The sequence below is a fragment of the Paramisgurnus dabryanus genome, chromosome 4 (genome assembly GCF_030506205.2).
Source record: "Paramisgurnus dabryanus chromosome 4, PD_genome_1.1, whole genome shotgun sequence".
NCBI lineage: Eukaryota > Metazoa > Chordata > Actinopteri > Cypriniformes > Cobitidae > Paramisgurnus > Paramisgurnus dabryanus.
Window position 1 is genome coordinate 14,503,285 of NC_133340.1, and position 25,294 is coordinate 14,528,578.

Genomic DNA, 25,294 nt, shown 5'->3' on the forward strand with positions numbered 1-25,294 from the left:
TCTGGCTGAGTTTCGTGGCGTAGATTCGCACCTTGTCAGGATTCACAGCAGAAAGGAGACAGAAGGAATGTTGAGGGAAGGAGTTTAACAATACATCATCCTATGATTTGTCTTTATCAGGGTTATGTGTCTTTCTGCTGCTTTATTTCTTGTCTTCTTTGACAGGGCGTATCAAATGTGAGGCTCTCGTGAAATGGTGTGTGGGTTGTTAAACTACAGCTTGCCTTAAAGGGATAGTTCACTCAATAGTTCATCATTTACTTACCGTCATATTGTTCCAAATCTAATTTTGTTTTATAGATGAAATAAAACCAGGGTATGTTTAGCAGAATATCTGATCCGCTCTCTGCTCTCCAGTGAAAGTGGATAGGGACTTGGGGTTGTCAAGCTCCAAAAAGGACTAAAAGCAAACAATTATTTATACTCAACTTAAAATTGCTTGTTTTGATTATAAAGCTGTGGACATCATTTATTTGTATTGCATGAAATAGAGCAGCTACGGCATTCTGCTGTAAATAGCTCCTTTTGTGTTTCGTAGAAGAAAAGTCATAAATGTTTTGTAAGACATGACAGTAAGTATATTAGAGGATTTTCTTTTTGGATTTAAGCCCTTTTGTTTCCCATCCACTGTTCTGCAAATCCACACACGTCTACACGCACACAGATTCATAAACCAAATCTAAATCACCATCAGACTCTTTTCACCGGGAATCGTTCGAAATGCACTCCAATTTTCTCTCGTCATCTATTGTCACCAGTCGCTCTGGACAGGCTTTCATTTACGTCCCGGCATGCTAAACAGGAAACTTGTTTCTTTGGACAAAAACGTGTAATTTCTCCGTAGAAGCTGCAACTAAAATGATTTGTCGATACAGAATCTGAACAGTAAACATGCCAAAAAGTGTTTGAAGAGTGCAAATCTCAAGAGAAAAATGCTAATGCAATCTTTTTGTGGTAGCGTCAATCCCAGAAATCATTCCAACATCCTCCTGGTGTTTGGTAGACCACACCGGAGTGTGTATAAATTGATTTATTTTGGTTTGATGTGTTTGCTAGATGTTTGCTCCGAAACCGTGTAGGGGGCCGTGTTTGGGGTCCGGGTGGAAAGTTCAGCGTGTCATTTCACATCCGCGTCTGCACTCTCTGATCTCCCTGATCTCTCTTTCCCTCCCCCCAAACGTTCACCTTTAGCCGGCGCCCCTCCGTCGCAGCCTCCTCACAAATCTTACACCCACACACACACACGAGGTTGATGTATGTCATTGTTATGAGGTGTTGGGTGAGGTGGGGCAGACAGTCCGCCACTCAACCCACCAGACGCGGCAGGGGTCTGCAGTTATCTATTTCCTGTCATAAGTTTTTCACACTTAAAGTCAATAACTTTGACGTGATGGTTCTCAGGAACGTAACCTCTGCTCTGCTTGTTTTCGGTAGAGGAGAGAGCGTGCTTGAAATGTGTTACCACATCGTTGCCGGCGTGACCTTATAGTCCTTGAGATTTACTGAAGTCCAAACAAAAACGTGATTTAAATGTGTTTGCCCTTGCAGAGGTGTGTGCAGTGGACTGTGGCTCTCACGGCGTGTGTATAGGAGGAAGTTGTCGCTGCGACGAAGGCTGGACGGGTACCGTGTGTGATCTGAAAGCGTGTCACCCACGCTGCACCGAACACGGCACCTGCAAAGACGGCAAATGTGAATGTCACCAGGGCTGGACCGGAGAGCACTGCACCGTCGGTAAGAAACGCACACACAAATTCATGTATTACAGAAAATTGATCCTGGAAAGTTGATGAGAATTAAGTTTATATGAAATCCATTAGCACAGTGTGTGAGTCTTACTTAGGAGCAGAAGATTTCAGCTAAAGTTTTTTTATTTGTGCTCTACTGAATCTCTAATTGCTAAATGTCAAGGAGAAAAAGTTCTCGGAGATCTCATTGTGACTTTTCTTTACTATGGGTTGTCAGTATGCACACACACACACACACACACACACACACACACACACACAGAAGTGTTTCCATCATGGCCCGAGTACACAGTGTTATTTTTCAGATGCTTTCAAGCAGTTGTTGACACATCCGTTTGGTACAGCCGTCAAAGCAAAGTCTTATTAGGGTTTACCTTGCATCTTTGAAGTCGTTTTGATTGCATATTCCCTTTGTCTTTCTGCCTTTCATTTACACACATTGCCTTCTCCCTCCAACTCTACAGGAAGGGGATTGTTGGTGTTTGTTCTGTTTTGTACCTTCCCCCTGACCTTTGCATGCTATCAAAGGGTTGACATTTTCATTGCAGTTGATGCAGGTTTCCAAAGGGGAACACCCATTCTGAACATCTGAGAAGGTTTTTGTATGAGGCTAAATGGCATAATTGTCAGAGTACAGAAGCACTAAACTTCTTTTATTACTTGAGTATTAATTAAAGCAAATCTGGCATGAATGTCAGATGCGTGAAGTATCGAGTAGCGTTTGTACTTCCAAGACCAGAAACTGCTCCTGCTGAAAAGGCCATCTTAGGCCACATGCTGGTCCTTACTGATTTATCCTAGTTGCTTCAGTATTGGAGTCTTGGTTACGACTGTAACCTCGGTTCCCTGAGATAGGGAACAGGACGCTGCGTCATGAAATTACACTTTGGGGAAGAACGCCACAAAGTGTCATTTCATGACGCAGCGTCGAGTTACCCCGAAAGGAAACGTCTCGATTACAACTGTAACCTTGGTTCTCTGAGATAGGGAATGAGATGCTGCGCCATGAAATAACACTTTGTGGTGTTCTTCCCCCAAACTGTAATTTCATGACGCAGCGTCGAGTTACCTTGAAAGGGAACACATGTATGTACAGCATTGGAAGAAGTTTCCTACAGTATCTCATGTTTTATATACAGTAGTATGGATAAGTGTAGTATTCATACAATCCGGACATTCTGCCATGTTTTCATTGTCATGTGACTGACATATGGCATACTAACAATAGCTGCAAAAATTATTTACTCAAATGTTGTTATACAAATACAATTGTAGTAGGAAGACCTTATCATACCTATATCACTTATGCTTTGAAAGAGCCCACCCGGTTCACAGTTATTTTTAACTTTGGCTCCTTAGCTCCTGAGGCATATAGAGTGCCACAGGGATGACATATTTTTGTAGGCTAGTCTGGAAGTTTGCTCAATACTGGTTCCTTCGCAAAGAAAAAAAAACATTTTGGATTATCACACTTACACGTTTTGTCCGACAAGATAATCTTCACAGAAAAACACAACGTTTATAAATTTTATAGTGTAAATGCGTTTACTAGAAACAAAAAGGCAAATTTTGAAAAGGGCTTATTTTTTGCGATAATCCAAAATTCTATGGAAAAAATAAATGGGCTTGTGAGGGAACCAATGTCCTGCTAACTTCTGAGATAGCATACAAAAATGCATCATCCCTGTGGCACTCTACAGCGAATGCTTTTTGACTTTGGCTCTATCATTCAAAAATTATTTAAGTAAGATTGATACATTTTTTACACAATCAACACACACATCGCTGCTACAAATGCACTTAAAGTTTGTTTGTGGGAGCTACCATTATCGTACAATTACACCGAAAGTGACAGGAGTTCAAACGTTACAACTTACATAATTGTAACAAACAGAGGGTTTGTTGTAACACCTGCTAGAATATTTTGTTTAAACACAAATAATTCAATAAAATTCTGTCTATATACTAAAGGTGGATATTGTTTATATATCTGCCTATAATAGATATATAACCACACATTCATCCATCCATGATCCTTCATCTAACTATCCTTGTATTAAGCATCAATGCATATAAATAGATTTTTTTTGAATGGGCTGCACAATTAAGACAAAAAATCATAATTGTGAGTTATTTCCCCTGATATTGTATTAAATGTTATCATTTTGATTCATAGTATTTACATTGTTTTCATTTCATTACCATTGTATACTGGAGGCTTAGTTGTAGCACTGTGTTAAAGCAACACTATGTAGTTTTTTTTACCTTTAAATAATGTCTCTAAAATTATTTCAGTTATAGAACAACTTTTAACTGGACAAATTGTACTGTTGCTGCAACCTGAGCAGCCTCCTAGCTGCTACAAGCACACTCTGAAAGTGGCGCTGGAGGGTAGAGCACACGGCCCCGCCCCTCCCCCTGCCTGCAGAAGAGTGTCTGATACCAGGCACTGTTGCGCTTTTCAACCACTTGGGGGAGCTGTAAGTCATTTTTACATGGAAACTACATAGTGTTGCTTTAACTAATCCCGCCGTGTAAAAATCAGTTACTATGTTTAAAATGTTGTTATGTTTTAGGTTACAAGACAGTGATTTAAATAATATAAGGTTGGTTTCGGTGTCTAAAAACACCCAACTCAGAAATCGTAAAAAAAAATAAGATGTAGAAATTGACTTTTATGCCTCCAAAACACTCTTTGTTCAATATCTTAACCAAAGCACATCAAAACTTTTCACAAATTCACATCTTCTGACAATAAGAGAAAAAGACCAGAAGCACAGATTGCTCGGCCCTGTAGAAATATGCAAAGTAGCTGCGTTACAATTAACCCCGCGTTTGTGCCCAGCTCACCCCTAAATATGACAAAAAAAGACAAAAAATAATTAATCAGAAGCAGTAGTCCATCCAAGTATTTTTCGCTTACTGTTTTGTGAATACTAAGCATTTATTAGGGCAGTGGTTCCCAAACTTTTTCAGCGTGTGGCCCCCCTTGTGTACGGTGCATTTCTTCGCAGCCCCCCAAAGAAAATGTGTGACAAAAAACTGTTCTAAAACTCAACATTTTAATAATAAAAAACCTTAAATTATATAAAAAAGTAGTGCTTTTGGTTAGTAGCCTTATTTTTTTAGGTTTAATTACACAGAATTCATGATAAATTAATGTATTTCATAAAATATCATAAAACTGGGGCCCCCAGTTTGAAAACCACTGTATTAGGGAACTAAAGAGTTTCGGACGCAGGGCAAGGATAGGGTGTCTTGCTGGTCAAGCTATAGTTTATAGGCCTGTTGTGCACATCAGCATCTCATACTGTAGTCAATTTGATCTTTTTAGCAGGGTGGTGCTACCTGTATTGCTTAAATGCACATTCAAGTTCATATTCTGCTGAGATCCATCACAACAAAGCCAAGAAAGCCTACAAGTAAATTTTTATTTGAATATTATAATATTTTTAATATTTAATAACAGAAATTAGTTGTGAAGTTACTACGCTCTTGTTTCTTCTCAAACTGTACTCAAAAGTCTACATGTTGCTGGGCATCTGCTCATGTTGTTAGTGTGTTGGCTACATCCTCCAGCAGCTCAGCTCTCAGCAGGATACGTCAGCTGCTCCATTACTCAACACGAGCGATCGAGGTTCGCGGTCTCGTTAGCAAGCGGGTCTGTTTCGCCGGGCAGCTTTATGAGAATCTGGCCAGCATTTTGCTATTCATCTTCCAAATTAGCACGGTTAGCACGTAATCCTGTCACACTCTTCTGTTGGAACCAGCCACCCACACACCACACTCACCCTGACTCCGAACTTTACCGAGTACTGAACAGCTTCCTCCGTTTGATCACTTAATGACCTTGTTGGTTTAAAGTTTAAAGATTATAAATGGCTGTTTTGAAGCCTTCAGGATAATATATTTTAAATTAAACGTCAGTAATTTTTTTTTAACAGATATTCCTCAATTTGACAGTTTCATTAAAGTTTTTATGCGGCATAATGAATTGTTGATGAGGTGTGGGTTTTTATGTAATAAACCAAAGTGACAAAAGTGTCATAAAAAGCCCCTGTAGTAAATTCATTGGGTTTTTTTTTTCAAACACGCAACTTTTGATGAAATATCATAATATTATAGTCTAGATGTAGTCTGATCTTTGTATTATTTATTATTTAGCCATTATTACTTCCCATTATAATATTAGGTAGATATTATTTACATTATTACATTACCAGATACTTTTGTACTTAAAGTGGATATTTAATTTATTTTAAGTGACAGCTGTAATCATTCCATTTTCATTTAATTGATTCAATTCAGTATTTAACTTAAAGTTATTTTTTGATCCAAAATTTTTTTTAACCTTAAACGGTAAGTACAGTGGAAACTTTGGATGTCTGGATATATTTCTTTAGGCCAAGGTTGAGACTTTGTCCCTGTGCTGACCGCATACATTACATGAGTCTGTGTGTATGTGTGTTTGGGAGAGTACACAAGGGGGAACTAAAAGAATTATGGTACCTCATACATCATTTGTGTCAGATTGAGATAAGGGGACCCTTGGCTCCACATAGGGGCTGCGTGTATGCATGTGTGTATGTGTGTGACCTTCTCTGTCCCTTTACACCCCCTCACTCTCATTAGACCTCTTCACAGTGTGTGTACACACATATCTACCCTGCATTACCCCATACTTGCATCATCATTCTTTCACATAGACACCTAGACACAGATATGACAGCTTTCATACTGACCAGCAGCACCCAGACATTCGCAATATATTATATGTTGTAATAGCAGACATATCAAAGACTTCAAATTTAAGGCATATAGGGGTGGGTTTCAGGACAGGGCTTAACTTAGTCCCAGACTAAAATGCATGTTTGATCTGCCTTAATTTAAAAGCACCTTGTACTGACATACATTGTTTTGCACACCAGTATTGTTTTTTTTTTTTAGATTTGTTTGTAAAAACGATGTAAATTTCCTAATTTTACTAAGACCTAGTCTTGGATAAATTTTTTCAGAGCATCACAACCATAAAATTCTGTTTATATCTGACTTGGGCCACTTTCATATTTGTCTGCGGCAATAGATTGAACCACTTTTAATTCAGGCGTCAGAGCTGCACAAATGTACTGCTGTGTTCATTATTCAGCACCAGCAGTGCCTAACCTACAAAACAAAGTGGAAAGCTGAGGAGGAGAGATGTGAAAGAAGCGAGATGACAACTTGATTTGTTTTCTGATGTTAAATCTTACAATTCGGGCAAGTGTTAGCACATTAGCTTTGCAGTTTGTTTTTCTTGATGAAGTGTCTGTTTCGTTCTTACATGCAAAAGAGAGAAATGCTCAGCCCACAGCCCACCCCAGTTATCAGTTTCACGTTCAGCGCCACATTGTTTAAATATCAAATGTATTGGCACCCATTTTTGCACCGATGGGCGTGCTGGTCTAAAAACGAGGTGTGTTCGGGAGCATTGTTGGCGCGTTGCTATTTTGAGGCAACTAATTGTTGTGGCGCAGTATTGTTTTTGTTATTTAAAGAACGCGTCAGTAATATGCGCCTATAAAAGAGACAACAACGCGCGTTTGCTTATTGCACACATGGATGCGCAGCAGCACACAAACGTTTGAAACATATGAAAAATTAAAGGATTAAAATACAAACAATTATATTGAGTCTCTTCAATGCAACTTTGTTTTGTGTGAAAGCAACTTTTCATGACTCTCAGCAGTTGCCACAAAAGTAGAAACAACAAAAATACAGGCCGCAGATATAAAGTCATAACCCACCCTTGTTTATAAAACACAACAACTACTTGCTGCATGGCGGTTTACTGAGAGAGTTTACCTGTATTTTGGTACTCATGTGTGAATAATATCTTACTGATAAAAAGACGTAACGTTGTTGCGTGTGTAAACAGCACATTTTTGTATTTACTTGCAAAGTAAATATGGAAAATTTATAGTACTTTACCGAAATTAGTGTATAAAAGAGGCTTATGTATCTCATGAACTGCATTTATTCAGCGGATGCTTTTATCCAGAGCAAATTATCTGTGTCGCTGCACGCAGCATACAGACGATGATGAATTTATGGGCTTAATGGGAGTTGTATATTTATTGGCTTTTCAGAATTTTCACGTCATTATTTTTGTCGTGTATAAACCTCTAAATGTGGTTTAAGTGATGCAATCACTGGTTGTTACACCTGTATTTAGCATTTGCGAAGAAATCACGAGACAGATGTTAATACCAGGTTAAAAAGGGTCAATGACTGATATAGGTCACAAAATCCAAACTGATGACGAGCAAAAAATGAGTAAAACATGCTGTAAACTTAGCCAGACAGTACAGCATTTTTTTAAAAGACATGACTGTTTGATTTAGGGTACTATGACTCAGATCTGTTTATTCATTTGGAGATGATTTGGGAGCTTTTGAGGAAAAGGAAAAATGAAGGCATGTGAATGAAATATTTTTTATGAAACAGACAATAAAAACAGACTTTTAGCCAACTGCACTTTTTCTTGTCAGTGTTCTTTTTAAACAGCGTGTTATTTTAGGGTTGTTAACAGCACTCTTTAGCTGTCTTATAGTTTTGCTACGTTTGTAGACTGTGGTTCAGGATTTAGTGTAGCATAAGGGGGCATATACCAAAGCATTAAAACGCATCCAAAAATGCCAGGTGAACACCAACGGTCGCTTGCTAGCGTTTTTTCAGCTAAGCACTTTGATTGCTATGGTACTTATGTTTTGTTTATCAGTCGTTGTATGGTGGGCTGGTTGGTGTTTGTCCCACCCCTCCTCCACTGTGATTGGATGGCTGAGTAAAACGTGACAAAGATGAAAGTTTTTCAACTCTGAGCGCTCAGCGCTAAACGCGGAAAAACGCTGAATGCTGGACAAAACCATCCAGCAGCTGGCATTTTTGCAAGCACGGCCCCTCTATTGAAAACAATTGAAAATTGTTACATTGTAACTATATTTAGTGAGAGTAGCTTAGTGAGCTACACAACTGACGGTAGAAAAACAAAACACTTGAGGTGGCATATGCATCAATTTTCAGTGGCAGGTAATGACCTTTTTTATTTATCGCTTCGATTCATTGTATGTAATGAGTGCACATTATCTAGACTAGTGTGAAATATTCAGTTTACAGTTTATATATATATAATTTGTAATGATGATAGCAATTTTTTGTGCCGATTTGAAATATGTTAATGAAGCAAAATCGTATAACGAGATTGATTTTCTAAATGAAAGCCCTGTTGCAGAGATTGCTAACTTTCCTGATTTCTCCATTCTCTGACCTCAGACATTCACATTAGTAAACAAGTTTAGGAGCACAATAAATCACACGGTTGGCATGTTTTATAATGTGAATATATAAAGCATGTTCTGGAACATAAATGGACCCATGCTAGCATAGCCCATTTTCTTTGGAGCCTTTCTTTTGTAATGGCTCCTTAAAGACTCTTTATGACTTAAGAAAAGAGATTTTTTCTTTGTCAGAAGCCTCCACTGCCAGACATTTGAGATTTTTATTAAGACTTGTATGCTTCATTAGGCCTTGGGCCTTTCCAGATCATTCATCAGGCACACAACTCTAACTGTGAGAAAGGCCTGGATTACAGCAAGCTGTGCACACACATCAATCAACCCCGCAGGAGCGGATTTGTGTGTGTGTGGATATGCTTGTGCATATGCATAAGGAAGCATGCCCACATACAAAAATGCATACAAAATAGCCTCGACAAACACACTATAAAAGTGAAAAAACCCAGAAAGGGCACGAAGAGTCATATGAAAAGTTATTGGAGGAAATCTGTTCACTCCGCGTTCTTACTAATAATGCATCATCTGGTCGTGCAAGCACAGTTTGTCTTGAAAGATAAAAGAGCAGGTTACCTACACTGTTTTCGGTTTTAATAACATGATAAAAATTATATAGTCTTCTCCTTATACTATTTATGCTCATATTTACCCATACAACGACAATAACAGACACATATATAGAGCTCCCAGCACTAATGCAGGCAGGAATGTCTGTCCCTCAAAACCTCAGATTCTCATTTATCACACACACACGTGCACATGGACAAAGAAATCAATAGCACACCCTACAGGCATGCAATTGCACACAAACACACAACTTCAATGCCCTCAATTCTCCCTTACATTAAATCGCCTCAAATCGAGAGGGTTAAAGCAATAACACGGCGTGGCCTGTACATCCACAAATCATTCGTCGCGCTTTATCATCTCAATCACTAATTAATGAAACGCCCTTTCACAGTACATTAATTCAAACAGGCTCCGAAAGAGAACAAGAAAAGAGACGTTTCTCTGCCGAATGCTGTAGATGGAGGCGTCGTTGTGTACTGCGCTGTCATTATAGCACCGGGCCAGCTAGCAGGTAGTTAGAGGGCTGACACATTGCTAACGTTTGATTGGTTCTGTGGGATGCCCATGAGCGTGATTAAAACACATGCTTGGCCCCTGTGTCAGACTAGCTATACCTACAGCTGTGGGGGCATGTATGCCGGCATGTGGCTGCGCATAGCAATTACGATAATGGAAATTAATATAGGCTCTCTCTCCCTCTCTTTTGAGAAGCAGTGATTGAACCGCTGGACGTGATGTATAATTGTTTCCAGATTAATGTCACTTTAATCAGAGCTCTTTGAATGTGTGCGCAAATAATGAAGCATTGATGTCCATAAGGGGATGATTGTCTCTCTCTCTCTCGCTCTCGCTCTCTCGCTTAAATCTCCTCTTTTTAGCTGTCTCCCTATATCTTCCCCTCAGGACCATCAATGTAAATGAACAAAACTTTGTTGTAATTAGGCAGTAACTGGCTGCCCTTATTGGCAAGTTTCCAGCTTATAGCATCATGTGTTCGCTTGCATGTGTATAAGCCACTGTGTACAATGAGGTAAAGTAGATACGCACCCAATCAACCACAGCTGTAGATCAGTGGTTGTTAAGTGAGTGATTGCGAATCAGAAATTGTTCAAAGGTCTGTTCGGTTGCAATGCTGAATGCACGTACATGAACTATATGTTGTGTATCGTTAGGATAGGTAGGTTGATCAAAAACGCTTTCCTTTGTCTTGGCACCAAAGACTGTGCTGGCCGTCAAATTCTTTGGCATTTTGGCAGATATTTGTCTGCCACTTGCTAGCCGCTAGCCAATTTAAACAGAGGCCAACATGGACAGGTTGCATGACATGCCTTCTTTCTAAAAACCACAAACAAAACCATGCAAGGTAAAACAAAATACAGGTGCACTTGCAACAATAACAAGCATCAGTGGCGCAAATTCAAAATATGAGTGTCATGTTTGTTACTCGTGTTCTCGAAATATGTGTTTGTTGCGTCATGTGAACCATGTGCATCACGTGTTTTGTCAAAATAAGTGCCTGCTGCTCACAAGTCAAAACCGTTTATGATAAAAGAGATGCTCACGTTCACAAAATACACGCAAGACACTCCCTTAACAGTAAACTCTGATTACGCATGATATTATGCAAGTATATGGCAAACGTGAGCATTTCTTTTATCATAAACCCTTTAGACGCGTCTGCAGCAGGCACTTATTTTAACAAGAGACGTGATGCACATAGGGTTACTTGACGCGCCGAACACATATTTTGAAATTACGAACCACACACATGATGGGCTACATACACATTGTGACGAACTTCACATCGAGCGCCCTCGAAAAAGAAGTCACCACTGACAAGCATGCTTTGTGAAAATGGCAACCCTGCTAAAAAGACCATCTTAGTCCAGCGTGACATTTGCATGCTAACTTATGTGCAGCCATGCAGACCTTAATTGGAGAAGCTGGTCAGACAGCATGGCAGCACTTTTAATAAAGCTAGTTAAATAAGAAAGTCTTGCCGGTTAAGCTAATTAAAAAGGCTGGTGGACACGCCAGCATACCAGCAGCCCTTGCTGGAGACCAGCATGAAGAATACAACATATACTGGTAACCAGCAACCTGCTGAGTCTTCCAAAGAAAGTCATTGGTTGATTTAAGGGTATTTTTGCCAAATAAAAATAATAATTCAGGGTTGAGTTGGCATTCGAAAACTGCATCCAGAAACAAAAGTGAGCTGAGAACAACTGCTCTAGATTTCCCAGACGGAACCGTGAGTGTGGAAACGGGACACCCGAGGAATTTAATCAGCACATACTGTCTCACAAACACGCACACAACCTCTCGATCAATCCCAACCACACACACTACGGGTTACTTAAACCATAAAGCAGCTAATGAAGCTCCACAATAACTGCATTGTTATGCTCGCATTAAAGGTGACCTTTGATCGCAGATGATTTAATATGACTCAGCATATATAATGTTATGACACGCTGCACAGGGTTTCTCCTAAAGCCTTGTCAGAATCAATTTCATTTAGCCACAGGAAGGAGACGATTTCTCATGTACGCACATGTGGAGGATTCAGGCGCATTTTTTTTCTCTCGCACAAGGCCGTATAGTATTTCAATCACACTGAGGGGCTCGAGGATAATAGATCTGATGTGATGACAGTGTGAAATAGCAAACATACAGCAATATTCATGCGCCGCACGCCAATCATATCCAGTTAGCATGAAAGGCACCGTTCGGTGCGCCATCCTGACAATACTGTAAGTCCCATGATGCTCGTGTTATTTACCTCAAGCATTTTGAGTGAAAACTGATGCTCGGTGAATACTGAACAGGACAGGACAATAACTGTATTGAATCTATTCCCTTCAATGTTATTGTGCAGGACTGCCGGGCTGCTTTTGAATGATTGTGGGTTTTGGGGCTGGATGATGTACTGTAGAGGGTCTGAAGTGGGACATGTTTAAACTTTGACTCCTTCTCTGTGTGTTTCAGGTTGACTGTGTTTGTTTCACATCTTTTTAACATCCTGTCTTTCTTTTTCTTCCTTCTTCTTGCTCCCTGTAAAGCTCACCCAGAGACGTATGTCCAAGGTACTGTGTCTTTTTCTTCTCTTTCTCTCTCTGTCTTTCCCTTGAGCTCTTGTGTCCCGGATTGAGGTCTTTATGACATTTTTATGGCGCATTAATAACCTCTTCTCTCTCTCTCTTTCTCCTCTGCGTGTCTCTGCTCTGCTATTTTGTGATTCTTCATTCGCTTCTTTTTTGGGACTGTCAGAAATCCAATCCAATGTCCTCAGCGCTCTCCTTGGCTAGCGTTCCAACTTTAAGAGAACCATCCCCCTATATCACCACAACGCCACATCTGCACTTTAGCATCTCCAAAGTTACAAAACAATATAGAATCAAACCTAGTTTTTGAAAATGAGTGCACGTGATGAGCAACGGTGTTTATTTTATAAGGAACTACGAGCTGGCAATATACACTTAGATAAGAGAAGAGGAACTAGCGGATTGTTGTTTACTGTTAGTGAGGTGTTTTTGGAAATGATTTCACAGGGCTAAATCAGTGCTAAGCCAAGTGTGATTTCAGACTCACATACTGGCATATGGTGCATCAGACCGCCAAGAACTTTTTTCCAACAATAAGATGTTTCTCATCTTTGATATGTCTACTGAAAGCCTCAATATGTTAGCTCTATCTTTAAACACTTGTTTTATTATGTTTTATCACCCTTTGAACATTTCATATTGCTTTCATCTTTTCATTTTCTCACTCATACGACGCTAAACATGGCACCTAGCGCTTCTCAGTATGGTATTTATTCATGCCTTAAGTAATACAATATACACACTGTGGCAATCCTCCAGAGAGAGTGGTCCAAACTCAAAACAGCTCCCTCTCTCGTCTTTCAACATTTCACTTTCCTTCTTCTTAAAGCCCCTCTTTCCTGTCCTTTTTCTCTTTATGGTCATTTGCTTCCTTTCTCTCTTTTCCTTTGTGTTTTTCGTGTTCTGAATTGTCCTTTATTGGACTCAAGTGCTCAGAATTTTTTTGTTCATTTTCTTTCCCGAATTTTCCTCCCTCCCGGCCCCATTATAGGAGAGAGGATAGGATTTAAAGGTAATGCATACCAAAGCCCCAGGGAGACTGTCACAAGCAATCACCCCTCTGTCTCTCTGAGCCTTTCTTTCTTTCTTTCTCTCTTTCTCGCTCTCTCTGTTTCCTCCCTGTTTATGTCTTGAAGCACGATGTCAGCGTGTCTATGTTTCAGTCTCCTCACTGTTTTTATCGTTGTCCTTTTAATCTGCCAAAATCATCATTGTTTGTCTTGACTGTGACACACACACACAATTGCAGACACACACACACACACACACACCTGTGGTCCTTGAGTTTTGTTTGGGAATCCTGTGGGTCCTGACTCCATGCATCCCGCGGCCTGATCCCTGGTGTTTGTTAGCCTAGCTGCTACCACAATCCTCCCCTTCCTTGCCTTTTCCTCCCCACCCGTCCTGCCCCGACCTCTCTCGCTTTCTCTGATTCCGTCCGGCGGAATGTGACCTGGGCAGAAAGTATAGCGCTGGAGGCACACGCGCTCCCGCCAGTTTAGACGTCCACCCTATACTTTATGCCACTGGGATTGTCTGTATGCAGTACTGTAGCTTCACATGGATGCCAAATTGATCATTCCCTCACCATCATCCACTACAGTATGTGCATTCCTTTGATCTCTCTTTCTAAAATTCAATTTTCTTTCTTTTAATTAATTTTCTTATCTATAAATTTTTGGATTCTGGTTCTTTTCCTTTTGGCTCTCACCTTAATTTTTCCATAAATGTATGCCGAGAAAAGCATCCATGTGAATCTACAGCCTCTATGCATCTCACTAGGCCTGTTCGACGTCCAGCGTCAGTCTGTGTTCGCCTTTAAACCTGTACTCTCATTCCCAACGATCTCAGTGTATCTGTTCGGATTTCCGTCCATTTATTTGTGTTTCACAAGTCGGAGACACACACGGTGTCTCGCCGTGACCACGTATGACAATTTGTAACGGCAACTGAACAACATCACTACACAGTTCACTTTCAAAGAGTCCCGTAATTGTAATAACAAACACATACGTTATATATAATAACGACACATTCTTAAAAATACATCTTTATTAGTGCGTGATGGCTTTATCTGTCTCTACAGAGGGATGCCCAGGACTGTGCAACAGTAATGGTCGCTGCACGCTGGACCAGAATGGCTGGCATTGTGTCTGCCAACCGGGTTGGAGAGGTGCCGGCTGTGACGTTGCCATGGAGACGCTGTGCGCAGACGGCAAGGACAATGAAGGAGGTGAGGTTACCAATGACTGGCTGGAAATTGAAATTCAAAATTCAAATTGGACTCATCAAACAGAACTGCATCTGGAAATGCATATGTAAATATCACATAAATATTTGTCAATGATAATCAGGTCGAGGATAAAACCCTGGTGGATACAGCAAAATGTGCGTCTCAGAGTGTCCTTATAAAACAACTGTCATGTTTTGACATTGTAATTTCACCCTCTGCAAAAGTCACGGAAATACTAAAGTTGCAGTGTGCCATTTCCACGCCACTTGCATGAGCAAACAGAATTGCAAAGATATGGACAGTTATGAAATGTCAGACAATCTGCCATTGTTTGGGGAAACAGGTAGGCCCGCCCTAACTCGCATCATTGGTTTCTTTACAGCCGGTTCAAACTCACTGCAGTCAAAAATTGGGGATTTTGCCTTTAAAGGTGACATATCATGAACATCTGACTTTTTCCATGTTTAAGTGCTATAATTAGGTTCCGCCATTGCGTAAAATCCTAGAAAATTTAGAAAGTCAAACCTAGTAGCTTTGTTTTGGTAAACCATTTTCTAAAAATAGGTCATTAAAAATGTTGCCCCCCTTGTGATGTCAGAAGGGGATAATACCGCCCTTGATCTGCACTATCAAACCATGGCACTGCCATTTAGTGCAGAGATCAACTCATTTGCATTTTAAAGGACACACCCAAAAACTGCTAATTTTTGCTCACACCTCCAAAGTGACAATTTTAACATGCTATAATAAATTATATGTGTGGTATTTTGAGCTAAAACTTCACATACTGTACGTACTCTGGGGACACCAAAGATTTTTTTGACATCTTAAAAAAGTCTTTTGAAATGTCCCCTTTAATATTAAAAGTATGATATAAAAAGATTTCCATATGAATCTGATAAACGTTAAGTGTTTTAGGTAAAGGCTTTTTTTCAAACAGTATAAACATTAGCATTATCCTATATTGGACACGATGTTCAGTCGCTTCGTTCTCACTTTGGTCTTCTTCAGTCGTGTTTTCACTTCTTATGCCCATCAGATTATAGCAAACAAAGAAAATGATGAGTTTAAATTGGACAACCCTAAGAGCAAATACAAGCAATGTTTCAAAACAAAACGGGCCAATCAAAACACCAAACCCTCTCTTATTTCTCTCCTTATCCTCTCATCGTGTTTTACTGGCTGAATCTGAATGTTCCCCCTCTTATCGTGACAGAGAATGGGGAGACCAGCTCCATGAATAACACAGCATCTCTCACTGCTTACATTTAAATCCTAATACAAATGACAGGCCTGCTCAAGGGGCAAGCAGCAGTAAATCCCTCTCCGCAGATCCTGGAACAGGCCAAGTGTGTATGTTTGGATGTTGAACTTTCCCAGTACATGGGAGATTCTCTGCACTCTAAATTCTGCTGGGTGATTTTTTAACCCATTGCTGGATAAATATTAGACAGAACACATGTTGGGTTATAAACAAACCTATGCTGGGTTATTGTTAACTCAACCATAAGTTGAAAAAACATAATCATGGTTTATTTAATAAGCCAACATGTGCTCTGTCCAATATTTACCCAGCAATGGGTTAAAAATAACCCCGCAGAATTTAAAGTGTGAACAAGGTGTGGTCACTTTCTACATATCCGTGTTAAATGCATGACCTCCTGAAAACCATTTCTCTCAAAAATACTTTTAAGTTTCAGCAACAATTTACATCTGAACTTCACATTTATGTATATGTGAGTCTTAAGCATGTAGGTTGGATGGTTATTATGGTTTAAACCACACAAAAAACAGCTTGGACCCGGTTTACACCTGTATTTATTTCTGTCAGCTTGGGATTGGATAACCTAAAACAGATCTTAATACCAGGTGTAAACAGGCTCTCAGATCTTGGGATCCAGTAAGTTTTTTTGCCCACACAAATGCCTGGAAATCCTTTCCGGTGAGGCACGGAGACGAGTGGTGTGAACGTTTAAACACAGCTTACTTTTAAAGTATTTGAGGAGGTTATTTTTTAGGTAAGGAGATAAGGCTGTCTGTAACATCATAAGTCTGGAGGATTTAAAGTCCTCTGGAAGCTTGACAAAAGCCTTTGAAGGTTTTCCAAAGCGGAAAGAAAAATATACAGTAAGGTTATGATGTATTCAAAGTTGTACAGAATGCGTGCCACAAATTTTGAAATAGAGCTCCTTTGAATAGCAGTTACAAAGAGATACCGTAAATGCAAGCAACATTGTTTGGTTACTTGTCTATTCTAAACTTTAAGATAAATACCTTTCTCCTTAAATACATAAATACAAGTCCGAAGATCTCATTACGTGACCTCTGTGTAGTTTGAACTGGACGGCTATGCTAACAAATTCCACTTTCTGCGGAGGAACCTTTTCATGTAGGTGTTGACTTTGGCAAAAGAGGACCGGATTTAAAGCGATGAGAGTTACGAGAGGTCCAGATCTCACATGAAGTTGCACGGCGCTTTTGGCAGGGGGTACCGGGACGCTCATAAGGCAAAACAAACAGTCGTACTCTGTCTGTATCTCACCAGGGCCATGTCAATGGAGGGTACTGTAAAAAAAGAACCGGGCTCCTACTGATTAGCGCAACAAATGCGCAGGTTTGTGCGTCTTTGTGTTTGCACATGTGTTCTTTTACAACCCCCTCACGACTGGGTGCCAGATGTACACTGGTCTTTTTATAAACTAGCCGAGACGGATGGCAGAGGTTTATGGCACTTACCTGCGGGAGATCAGATCATATTTCCACACAATGCAACCAGGTGTTTTACTGATAGAGGACAGAGAGACAAAATCTTGACAGTATGAATGAAGAAGGGGCTTGAAAGAGGATATTGCTCCTGTGTCTTTTGACCCTAAAGGTGAGAGAAATGCGGAAGCTGTGTGATGCACAAATTGATGGGTGATGTGAGCAAAATCTCACTGTATAGGTATGAAGAATGTCACGGTATTGGTAGTTGTATGCCATGATAACAAGATATATCACAATATAGCTATTGTGCTTTCCCCGCCAGCGGTTTTTTAAAGTTGCCAGCCAGCGGCAGCATTTTTTATGATTTTTACAAAAGTTTAATGCCTTCCAGAAAATGTTCTTCTTTAAATATATAAACATACTATATATTAAATGAAAGAACAGACCCTCTGCTTTCAAACAAAAACATTTTATCCTACCTTCATTTGTTCTCTTTATATTACCTTATTGGTTGGTTTCTTCAAAAATACCAAATTTTGAGCAAAAAGCTGAGATAATTCATTATTGGGAAGGACTTTTGATAGAGATCAGATTGAGAGCGATAATCAAAACATACACAGAGTTTGAACTGTTTGCCCTAAGGGAATACTTATACATTTTATAAGATGGATAAGAGCTCCACCTGGTGGATATTAGCGGAAATACAGATTGCCAGAAAAACTCGTCATTGGCAGGGAAGCATTTTCTCTTAATTTGACGAGTTAACTCGTCAATGGCGGGGAAGGAGTTAAATAAGAAAATGTGCCTTAAATATAATTATATATTTTATTTAAAACTATATAATAAATGATATCAAAACTAGGATAATTATAGAATTTTTAATTTGGACCTGATGGATGCAAACCAAAAGAAAAGACTACTTTTGATAAGTCACGTCATGTAACAATTTAGTTAACAAATAAAACTCTGTGAGAATAAACTAACTTTATGAATTCTGATCGGTTGAACCATGTTGATGAACCATGAACCAAGCTGAAACAAAATGATGTTATGCCCCTTAAGTCCTTCCTAGTATATAGCTGGTATATCTCTTAACATCACACGGCACAAACCGTTATACCGCCCAGGCCTTCTCTGTGTTATTTCATACCGTATATGTTTCAGCATGATCTGTAAGACAGGACACAGGATATATTATAAGACTTTTTAAACACAGAACACCTCATATATATTTTATGTGCATTTTTTAAAGTCTGCTCTGTGTGTGTGGTTTGCGTGCAGATGGTCTGGTGGACTGCATGGATCCTGACTGTTGCCTGCAGAGCTCGTGTCAGACTCAACCCTTCTGCCGTGGCTCTCCTGATCCCATCGACATTATCAGCCAGAACCAACCAGTCAACCCACAGCAAGCCGCCCAGTCATTCTATCAGCGAATCAGCTTCCTCATCGGTCCAGAGAGCACGCACGTCATTAACGGAGACAACCCCTTCAACCGGAGGTAAGACTGCGCTCAGCGACCACTGCGATGAGCAATTTAGACCTGAAAGAAAACAGGGAGGAGTGTAGCTTGTTTTGAGCTGAAAAAATACTGATAAGCAGCACTTGTTCATACCGTGAAGTGGATTTCATGAATTGTACTGTATGTCTCCTTTGATTGACTGCTATCATTTTATCTGTGTTTTACAGTAAAAGAATTATGTAAGAGGTTAAGACTTGTTTTTAGGGAATACATACATTTTAAATTACATTTATTTTTTGAATCCCTGGCATTTTTAACATTTAAAATCAAACGTGAAATTAAATTGATGAAAAAATGCCTATAGGGTAAATTATTTGCACCTTCCAAAGTCTTATTTAATTTGACCATTATACAAGATACATGCATATTGTTTTGGAGATGTTTTGCTATTGTTAATAGAAAATGTGATTTTACTGTGGAGAATTGATTGGCTGACCTGAAGTCAGACGCAGGCATATGAGATATTATCAGCTTGTTAAAATCATCCAGTTTCCGTTTGGCCAGTGACCATATGCAATGAGCACTATTTAAAAAAATGACTCTCTACAATTGCTCCTAACAGCCCTCTTTGAGACTTTATACAGTTGCCATAGAAACAGATGTGCTGACAAGACCTCAAAAGAGCCGTGACCCCGGTTAAAGAGAGAAAGATTTTCGAAGTTGCATTAAAGTATAATTTACAAATTATGCTCCTCAGTTTACATTGTGTATGCTAGAGCATCATTACAGTTATTGGAAAGAGATGCCGGATTTGTTAATAGCCCACTTGAATAAGCAACCCTATTAATTAAGTTGTCACATCCAAAGCGTAGGTTTGTCCGAAGCGTCTTCTCTCTCTCTGTTTGCTTGAATGGATATAATAATTTCTCAGTTGTCATGGTCAGCTGCATTTATGACTCTGCCTTTCTTATTTATCTTGCTTTGTCAATTAAGCATCTACCGCTATCCAAGTCCCTCTTCACAAACTTCCTTTTTAGTGCTTCTAATGTAATTTCCTTCTTGTTGTGGCTGACCACTATTCTGAGACCGTGTAAGCTAATATCTGTGGAAAGCAAGCCCCGTATCTGGAATCAAAACACACGCCAGGCCACTGATCTTCGGCGACAGCGCATATGCTTGAAGTCACATTTCTATTTAAATAATGATACGCGATAATAATGCAATAACGATTAGTTTGTTTATCTCTTCCAATGCATAACTCAACGCGTATGTTCGCTTAACATGGAAATCACATTGACGTTAGCTTGATTACTTTCAAAAATCGTTTGGCAATTGTGATTCAGTTTTGTGATGGATAACACGATTAGCTACAACAAAGGGTTGAATGGATCTAGCGCCAGTGCCCCATATGCAGGGACATTAAACCTTTTAAGTACCTCTGTGGCAAGATAAAGACATATAATCAGATAGGGGAAGGTGTAGGCTAATGTGATTTAAAAATAAATGCACAAACCCACACAGGCCACATCTGTGCTGAATATTGGTCATTTCGGCTGAAGAATTTGTTTGGCAGTCATTGAATGTACAGTAACACAAACCATGTGCAACAGACTTCCTTATCCTCCCAGCTCTTGGTAAAAGTGAATAATTTCTCTTTAAATTATAAGAACGTTCAGATAAACATTACATTCTCTGGTTTTTGTATTCATTTTAAAGAGTTAACTTGGGTTTGTGAGTCTTTGTCTTGGGCTACCTTTGTTTTTAAAGGTGTTGAAGTAATAACAATGAAAGACACAGAAAAAATATTTCTTTTGGCTGTCTAAAGAAAAGCTGTTAATGTGAAAACCGATATATCACCAGACTTGGCCTTCTCAGGTCTAAAAAGTTTCAACTAAAAGTCCCACTAAAAACAGTTGCTGTTCTGTTCCTCAGGGTAACTACATATTGATTCACAGTATAAATGCTGTAAACAACCCACTAACAGTGCAAAGTGCCAGCTCTCCAGTTATCTGGTATTAAGTATCGTCATATGGGTGTTTTTCGATTTTTGCCACTTTAATGCCGCAGGGCTTCTTTTTTTAAACTATCAGAATTTAACTTTTTATTAAACACTTTTAAAAAATGCTGGGTTATTTTCAACCCAGCTATAGGTCAAAAAGGGACAAATCCAGCAGTGGTGTTGAAATAACACCAATTTTTTTATATATTTGATCTAACAAGCATTTTGGGTTGAAATAACTCAGCATAGGTACTGTAAGTAGGATTTTAAGTGTTTTATTAATACATAACGTAGTGCATAACAGCTACCGTAGTTGCAACAAACATTTGGAAAAGCGAGGTGCTAGAGAGCACTATTCGTTTGAATGCAAAATACAATTTCACCACTAGATGGGGGAAAATCCTACTTATTGTCCCTTTAAATTATTGTCACTTTTTTGACCCAACACTGGGTTAAAATATACCAAAATTTAGCATCAGGGTGCATCAACGTCACATTAAACTATATTGGAAACTTTTCCCATGCCTTAATTTATTCTTTCTAAAATATAAATAAAAATAATATTATATTTGTAGATTTTGTTGTTTTACCGTTATGTAGACATATACAAAATATTAAAATCGATCACGATTATAATACATCACAATTATACTAATAATAAAATTTTTGTTTAAAATATATTATTTTGATTGTCCCTCAGTGGAATTATGTCCATTATAATTAACAGTTTAACCCATCAAAACTGCCTGAATGACATAAAGAAAACAAAGACAAATCATACTAAATATCACAAAAAAATATTATTAATACATCATAAAAATTTAATTTGCATCAAGCTGTAGATTTTCACATTTTGTAAAAAGTGTACAAATATTTTAAGGCGAAAGGGGATCACTGAAAGTCAATGTTGACATTTGAAACCACCTAAACAAACACGCCCCTACCCCAATAGAATCTGGACCTTCTTTTAATATACCCGCCCCACACATACGCAACCCAGGCCCCTTACTGCTGATTGGCTACAAGTGTGTTTTGGTACTCGGCCCGACTCACTTTTCCAAAGTGTTTTTTTTTTTTTTTAAATCACGCACCCCGCCTTTAACTGCATGTTTTTTTTAGGGTAGATAAACAAAGGAGTCTATTTTCTTGAAATCCACGGGTCCAAAAGTGACCATAGCTGAAGAAACATCTAAAAAGACTCGCTGGCTATCTGTAGATGTTTCATATGTCATCTCACCTGAACACCTGACTCCACCAACCCCTGCCGGCATACATGAAAATCTCTTGTTTTCATTTTGTCAAATCCTAGCACTAAGGCGCCTTTTAAGCAGATTAACCTTCTGCATGGTATTTGTTGGCAAAATGGAAGGTGTTTTACCAGCGAGGCTTGGACAGAAAACAACTGGAGCTTTGCGAGGGTCTTCAGTCCAGAGAAGCATCTGAGGAGAGCGCATCTGTGCGACCTCTTAGCAATAAACCGAATAACCCTGAGCACCTTTGGTAGAAGTCCACCTGGATCCAGCTCTAATCCTTGTAATGGCAACATTATAAAAGTATTCTCGGTAACCAGCAGGGACAGGGAGAGAGAAGCTGTGCATGTTCTTGAAAACAAGGTTGTGCTAATGAGATGAGTTCAACCTTCCACCCACCAGACAATCTAAAATTCAATGACCATTATCGTGTAACTCTGGAGTTTTGTCGTTGTGGTGCAATGACAGTGAGTGGGAAACATGCAGAGCTAGTAGTTGTGTGATGATAGGAGTAGAGAGAGAGATATACAGCCCTAACGAGGGTGAATTACAGTATGCTTTTAGAACACAGTGGTGGTTGACAGTGGACACCATTGTTTTATTATAGCTCATACAAAGCAAATGGGATTCTTGAGTTATAGTCACATCAGGAGAAGCAGCAGCTTATTTATGAAATGTTTACCTGTGCATGTGACCCTTGGGTCATTTCCACACTTCCTCCATCCTGGCTCGAAGCGATGTAGGCCGGACACTGTGATTTACTGCTGATTAGCCCCTCAGAAAAGCAGTAATGACCTGGAAAATCAGCCAATAAGTGCGGCGAGGTGTCCTCAGCACCGCCGTGAAGTGACTCTGCCTTTCTGCCAATGATTAACAGCTGGAGTCGATCTTTCCCGCTCTGGAGCAAACAATCCAGACTCTGATTCTTTTTGTTGTACTATTTTCTTAGGGCTGTCAAGGGATTTGAAGACTTACATGATATGCTGATTAATTGAGCATATTTAATGCAGGACGGGTTCTTGTATTCCCACTGCTGTTTTTTAATTTGTTGGTCTGTGTACATGTGAAGGACAGATGTATTTGGCCATTGCTGTTTTACTTCATTTGGGTTTCAAGCTAGTAGTTCAGCAAGTTCAGTTAAGACTCTTTCTTATATTATGTTCCACTCTGTTGCACTCCATCCAGCTGTTTGGAATGCAAAAGCACGTCCTAGTTGAAAAGATCCTTATACTCATTTTGTGCTGTCTGCTCTCTGAAAGTTAAGTTTGGTGAATTGAGTTTCCTTAAGTTTCAGATGGGGAGGAGTTGTAAATGAATTTGCAAAAACATGGTAGGGGAGAGCAGGGGAAGGTAAAATTTTTCAGAAAAACATAATTTTAAAAGATAATGTTTTAGACAGAGATATATTTTTGTTGTGGTCAATATCTCACAAGTGTGGTCAATCAATACCAGGTGGAATTTTGTACAAATGTAGAATGACTTCAGTATAATTTCACTTTGAACACAAGTTGCACATTGTTTCTTTCGACCCCGTCAGCTGGGACAAAAGTATTTTGTTGTGTTACTCCTGTTTTTATTAAATATACCTGACTACAACCTTGTTAGTATGTAACTGCAAACATATTTGTGAGAATGCTCGAGGGTGAAAACGTAAAAACATTTTATCTGATGTGCCTTTTGTTTACACGGCGACAGTGTTTTAAGGGCTTAAAAACGCAAAAAAGTCAAACTACCCTCCAGAGTGGAAATCTTAAACCCTCTACCGTCGCGTTTCTGTCTAAAGGGTAAAAACGCAAAAGACTGCTCACGATGGCTCTCGTCGCGTACGCATTTACGTCACAGGTGTGCACCAGTTCAGGAAAATAACAACAAACATGTCGGATTATTTCGATACTTTTGGACGAGACCTGGGAGAACAAGGAAGAAGGTTGTATGCAAGCGCGTGGACTTGGTGTTGTTGTGTGTCAGTGCTTCACATTGCCACCTAGCCGCCTGGAGTGCACATCGAATATCACACACTTTTGCGTCTCCATATGCATGCAGATTTCCCCACTTTTGCGTTTTTTTTTTCAGATCGTTTCCGTGTAAACGTAGCCTTAATTAAATCTTTCAAAAGCAGCCCGACAATACAAACTAAATAAAATAAAAAAATGCAACAGTATTAGCAGCGGGACAAAAGTAACAGGGGTTTTACTTTTACTTTTATTTTGAAAAACTCTGAGAAGGCAAACTTCTGGATCAGTTACAGCACTAAGGGGGCGTGCACACCAAAGTGTTTAAAGGTGAAAAAGAATGCATTAAAATAAAATGTTAAATTGTTTGTTGATATTTTCATAGAAGGTAAGTAACTTTATTAAGTGCAAAAAATATCCAGAAACGTTTTTACATGTCCATTTACAACCCTAGGATTTGTCCTTTGAATAAAATGGTCTATTTTTGCCCTATTTGGATGGGTCATGAAGAATAATATTGAGCTCTGCTCTGAGGCTCATGCCAGTAGCTCACATTAGTAAACATTTTAACAACTTTGTAATTAATTTAATGTGCAATTTAATGTTGGGGCGTACATCTCGACTGTGACATCGGTGTTATGTTGAGATTGGCCTGTTTTCCAGCTGTCTTTGTGTGCACGGGGTTTACATAAAAATGAGGAAACAAATGCGTTTGAGGCTCACGATATGTCATTACCATGTACAAAGCTCTTATTATTCATCTATGCCTAGGTAAATACATTTTTTTATACTATGGCACCTTAAAGTATGACTTAAAACGCCAGGCAAATGCCTACTGTAGGCACTTGTGCTTTGGTTGCTATGATACTTCTGCTTTGTATATCAGTCGTTAAATAATGCGGCAGTTGATTGTTGTGATATTTGTCCCACCCTCCTCCACTGTGA

General features: G+C 39.3%; 1 protein-coding gene across 12 annotated transcripts in view; it reads left to right on the forward strand.

Moving 5' to 3' along the window:
• tenm3 (teneurin transmembrane protein 3) overlaps positions 1-25,294 on the forward strand; it is a 353,079-nt gene that overhangs the window by 276,180 nt on the left and 51,605 nt on the right. For 7 of the 12 annotated variants that reach the window (XM_065265519.2, XM_065265527.2, XM_065265518.2 and 4 more), the window contains 5 exons: positions 1,549-1,734; positions 12,709-12,732; positions 13,742-13,762; positions 14,837-14,983; positions 18,971-19,187. In XM_065265519.2, the coding sequence (XP_065121591.1) occupies positions 1,549-1,734; positions 12,709-12,732; positions 13,742-13,762; positions 14,837-14,983; positions 18,971-19,187 (595 nt within the window). The remainder of the gene's footprint in view (positions 1-1,548; positions 1,735-12,708; positions 12,733-13,741; positions 13,763-14,836; positions 14,984-18,970; positions 19,188-25,294) is intronic. The other 5 variants (XM_065265522.2, XM_065265523.2, XM_065265528.2 and 2 more) reach the window with 2 other exon arrangements.